Source organism: Corapipo altera, unplaced genomic scaffold, assembly GCF_003945725.1.
Source record: "Corapipo altera isolate COAL_440 unplaced genomic scaffold, ASM394572v1 295, whole genome shotgun sequence".
NCBI lineage: Eukaryota > Metazoa > Chordata > Aves > Passeriformes > Pipridae > Corapipo > Corapipo altera.
In genome coordinates this window covers 3,284,967-3,290,172 of record NW_020884936.1, presented here as the reverse complement: position 1 = coordinate 3,290,172, position 5,206 = coordinate 3,284,967, and the positions used below count along the sequence as shown (strand labels likewise).

The 5,206-nt window shown below is 39.0% G+C and overlaps 1 protein-coding gene across 2 annotated transcripts in view; it reads left to right on the top strand.

The window, feature by feature from the left end:
* The window catches only part of ALMS1 (ALMS1, centrosome and basal body associated protein), a 45,050-nt gene that overhangs the window by 38,995 nt on the left and 849 nt on the right, over positions 1-5,206 (top strand). For both annotated transcript variants that reach the window (XM_027660529.1, XM_027660528.1), the window contains one exon: positions 906-2,077. In XM_027660529.1, coding sequence (XP_027516330.1) covers positions 906-2,077 — 1,172 coding nt within the window. The remainder of the gene's footprint in view (positions 1-905; positions 2,078-5,206) is intronic.

Sequence of the window (5,206 nt, the reverse complement as noted above, 5' to 3'; positions counted from 1 at the left end):
GAATTAGATGGTCTTTAAGTTCCCTTCCAACCCAACCCATTCCATGATTCTAACCCATTTAGTTTCTAAATAAATCCATTTAAAATGTGGCTCCGGGAAATTTCCTGAGGTGTGATGAGATTCCTCCTTCGGATTCTTTTGGATGTAATATTCTCTTGTTGAATATTTTATATTCCATTCTATATTCTACCATTGAAAATGATAAAAAAATATCATTTATGTGCTTTTAACAATGCTGAAACCTGATTTCTAAGTTTGTTGTGCTTAAGGAATGGTTCAGTGATCCTGCTTTTAATCCTTTGGATCCATTGGAAAGTTTTAGGATGAAAATCATCCCGTTTAGGACTTGATTACTCCTGGTAATCTATCTACTTCCAGATCCTGGTAATCTGCTTCCTGGTCACCTGTAGATCTGGAATTTAGCAATCCCAGGAATGCTGGTGTGGATTTGACTGGATATTGTTCCCTGAATATCTCTGGGCAAGGATAAATATAATTATTATGGAAATTTTCTGGCTGTTTGTCCAGTTTAAATGCTGGAATTCTTTGGAATTTTTGAGATTATTTGGAATTTTTGGGATTTTTTGGTCTGACTGAGTGTTAGTGGTAAACTGCTTCAATTTAATTAGTTTTAGATGTGTCTAAAACCTGAGAATTCCAGGTGAAAAGTGGAATTTTAAAGGAGAGAAAAGAATTCCTTCATTGAATTTGGCCCTTGCCCTTGGGAGGAGGAATGAAAATATCCTTAAAAGGGGGATTTGACGTGGATTTGGTGCCAAAATTACAGAGTTTTGGGGTTCTACAATAGCCTTTAATGCTAAAAATTCAGGAATAAATGAGATTTCCATGTGTTTCTTTGCAAAGAAACAAAGAATTCAAGTGTGGTTTTTTTTTTTCTCTTGTAGAGCACAGAGATCATTCCAAACCTGGAAAAACCACTCATTCCACCTTCAAATCCACACGGTTCTACCTCCACCATCCCGTGCCCACGTGTGACACCAGTGAGTTCTCCGAGGACAGTTCCGGAGTGGGGATTGCTCCACCTTCCTCCAGCGGTGCCTGGAAAAAACCACACCGGCATCAACGGGTGTTCTCTGCCCATCACAGAAAAAGTGGGAAAAGGGAGTTCTTTCCACTCACTGCAGAAGCAGATGAGAGTAAAAATGAGGATCTGAGCGTCGGGAATGAGACGTCGGGGATGGAGCGACGTCAGCGTGGGAGAGAAGCAGAACAAGGAGCAACTGGGAATTCTGCTTTGCCACGGAGCCAAACAACTCTCCGGGATGGGAACGTGGAGGAACCACCAAGGCAGAGAACCCACTCCAGTGGGAGCTTGGATGAGCTGTGGGTTAAGTTTCTGGAGAGGCAGAGGAGGCACCAGCAGCACGGTTTGAGGAGTAACGGGGAGCTGTCCCTGGTAGAACGCCTGGATCGGCTGGCCAGGGTCCTGCAGAACCCCATCCAACACACACTGATCCCAGCAAAAGCCGGGAGGAACGTTCCTGAAAGGAAGATCAAGGGAAGGGAGCAGACAGAAACAGGATTGGGACAGAACAACTCCTCTGGGAGCGGCGCGGAGCCGATGGCGACGCGTGTCGGAGAAAGAACGCGGGACGACACCGGCCTGGCGGAGCTCAGGGAAAACGGGGCGGGAGACACAACCGTCCTGGAGGAAGAGGAACAGCAGCACCACTGGGAATCTCCCAGCGACAATTCCTCGGAGACGAGGCTGAGCGGAGAGCACGGCACCACCACCACCACTTCCAGCAGCTGGGAGTGGGACACGCCGACGGAGCCGGGAAGCGCGACGGAGCGGAGCAGCTCCGTGTCCACCATCGACACGGCCAGGCTGCTCCGGGCCTTCGGGCACCACAGGGTCACCGTGGCTCCCAGGGTGTCTCCCAGGGTGTCTCCCAGGGTGTCTCCCAGGGTGTCTCCCAGGCTTTCCCAGCTCTATTCCGCCATCGGCCTCCAGAAGAGCCGCTCGGAAAAGCGGGATGAGGGAAGCGGCGAAGCGGCGGGCGCGGAATATCCGAAGGTCGGCGCCGAGAGGCACAGGAGGAGGAAGGAGATGCAGGTATGGATCAGTTAAACTAAAACTCGGGTTTAAATAGTCCTCTAGTCTTAGTTTATTTGGGAATCGTGTAAAAATTCCTAGAGAGTGTCGTTTCTATGGAAAACTCCTTCTCATCCAAGGAGTGCCAACAAATGTCTTCGCTTTTCCAGGAATCAGGAAAAGCAAAATATCTTAAAACGACAATTGTGGGGTTTTTCCCTTTATTTTTCTTGGCTTTTTTCCCTCTTCCTTTATTTCCCATGGGAAGCAAGATCCTGGTAATCTGCTTCCTGATCCTGGTATCTGCTTCCTGATCTTTGTAATCTTCTTCCTGATCCTTGTAATCTTCTTCCTGATCCTTGTAATCTTCTTCCTGATCCTGGTAATCTTCTTCCTGATCCTTGTAATCTTCTTCCTGATCCTTGTAATCTTCTTCCTGATCCTTGTAATCTTCTTCCTGATCCTGGTAATCTTCTTCCTGATCTTTGTAATCTTCTTCCTGATCTTTGTAGTCTTCTTCCTGATCCTTGTAATCTGCTTCCTGATCCCGGCATCTTCTTCCTGATCCCGGATCTGCTTCCTGATCCTGGTAATCTTCTTCCTGATCCTGATAATCTGCTTCCAGATCCTGGATCTGCTTCCTGATCTTGGAATCTGCTTCCTGATCCCTGATCCTGGATCTTCTTCCTGGTCACCTGCGATCTGGAATTTAACAATCCCAGGGATGCTACTGTGGATTTGACTGGATATTGTTCCCTGAATATCTCTGGGCAAGGATAAATACAATTATTATTGGAATTTTCTGGCTGTTTGTCCAGTTCGAATGCTGGAATTCTTTGGAATTTTTGGGATTCTTTGGAATTTTTGGGATTCTTTGGAATTTTTGGGATTCTTTGGAATTTTTGGGATTATTTGGTCTGGCTGAGTGTTGGTTGTAAACTGCTTCAATTTAATTAGTTTTAGACTTATCTAAAACCTGAGAATTCCAGGTGAAAAGTGGAATTTTAAAGGAGAGAAAAGAATTCCTTCATTGAATTTGGCCCTTGCCCTTGGGAGGAGGAATGAAAATTTCCTTAAAAGAGGGATTTGATGTGGATTTGGTGTACAAATTACAGAGTTTTGGGGTTCTATAATAGCCTTTAATGCTAAAAAGTTGGGGAACAAATGAGAAATATGGAAATATTTCTTTATTTTTTTTATTACCAGAAGAAAGTGGTTTTGCCATCATTATTAGTAGCTTGAATTGAAATGAATTATTTGATTTTTATAGAAATAAAATAGGAATAAAAACTCAAAGTCTGGGTGGTAAATGATGAAAATGATTTGAAAATAATTTGGAATGAAAGTAAATGAAAAACAATGCAAATACGTAAATTTTTCCAGGTGAAAAAAATACTTTAAAAATATTTGAATTAATCTTTTTATGACATTTATTTGAAGGCAAAATAAAGCTACCTTAATTAGTATTTGTATTTATAACGTTTATCTAAAGGTAAAATAAAACTGGCTTAATTAATATTTGTATTTATAACATTTATTTAAAGGTAAAAGAAAAATACCCTAAACTTTGCAACCTTAAAACCATTCACACTGACCATCCAATAATTAAATTATCCAACATTTCTGGCCTGATTATAATATTCAGGAAATTATTTCATTCCACACTCCATTCATAAAATTAATATTTCAGGGTCTCTTTGGACCTTAAACCTAAATCTGATCTTTGTCCTGTGAGAAAATAAATTGAATTTATACTTAAAAGATAAAGGTTCATTCAAGGCATTGAACCCCCCTGGCTTTAGAAACTCAGATTTTTGTTCTCTCCTGATGTAAAATTAGTTTAAAAAATCCCTATAAAGACCCATGTGACCCAGGAGTGAGAGAAAATACAAGAAAAAATAAGAAAAAGAAGAAAAATAAGAAAAAATAAGAGAAGGAATAAGGAGTGAGAGAAAATAGATGGAAACCCAGCAAATTAACTTTAAAATGCAAATTTTTCTCATTTCTCTACCGCTTGGCTGAAAAAAAAAATCGAATTTTATTCGTATTTTTAGCTTCAAATCTTTGTGTTTTGGAGGCAGAGAACCTTTCCCTGCTCCCAGAGAAATTCCTGCACCGTTTTTTGAGGGAATTACTGCGTTTTGGAGCTGAGTTTTTTTTGGCTTTTGGGTTGTTGTTGTTGGGTTTTTTTTTTTGACAGCCCATTGTCAGCTTTGCTTTTTTTTATTTATAGCAGCCAAAGGCAGCCCAGAAGGTTTTTATCTCTCCCAGTTTCTGTTCCATCTGGTAGCAGGTCCAGAGCTAAAGGTCGTGCTGAAATCATGGAATATTCTCCTCCAAACGAGAATATTCCTGTCAATATTCAGGATTTAATGGCTGCAGGTAAATGGAATATTTGGGAATTTTTTTCCCTTATTTTTTTTTACTCCTTATTTTTTTTTCCTCTGAGAAAATATTCAATTTTGGTTTTGTTTAAAAAAAAATAATCTGTATCCAAGACACATGTCTGGTGCCTCTCCCAGAACTGGGATTGTTTTATGGAATTTTAAATCCCCCAGGTTTATCAGAGGAAAAATTTAGGAAATTTAAAAAAAAAATCTGGGTTTATGAGAGTAAAAATTGAGGAAATTTTAAAAAAATCCAGGTTTATGAGAGTAAAAATTGAGGAAATTTCAAAAAAATCCAGGTTTATGAGAGTAAAAGTTTAGGAAATTAAAAAAACCACAACGATTTAATAGGAATAAAAATTCATGAAATTAAAAAAAATCCAGGATTTATAGGAGTAAAAAGTTATGAAATTTAAAAAAATCCGAGGTTTAGAGGAGTAAAAATTAATGAAATTGAAAAAAAAATAACAGGTTTATAAGAGTGAAAATTTATGGAAATTAAAAAAAAACCCCACAGGTTTATGGGAGTAAAAATTTATGAAGTTAAAAAAAATCCCGGATTTATAGGAGTAAAAAGTTACGAAATTTAAAAATATCCTGAATTTATAGGAATAAAAGTTTATGAAATTAAAAAACTCCAAGGTTTATAGGAGTAAAATGTTATTAAATTTAAAAAAATCCAAGGTTTATAGGAGTAAAAATTAATGAAATTAAAAAAAAAAATCCCAGACTTATAGGAGTAAAAATTTATGAAATTGAAAAA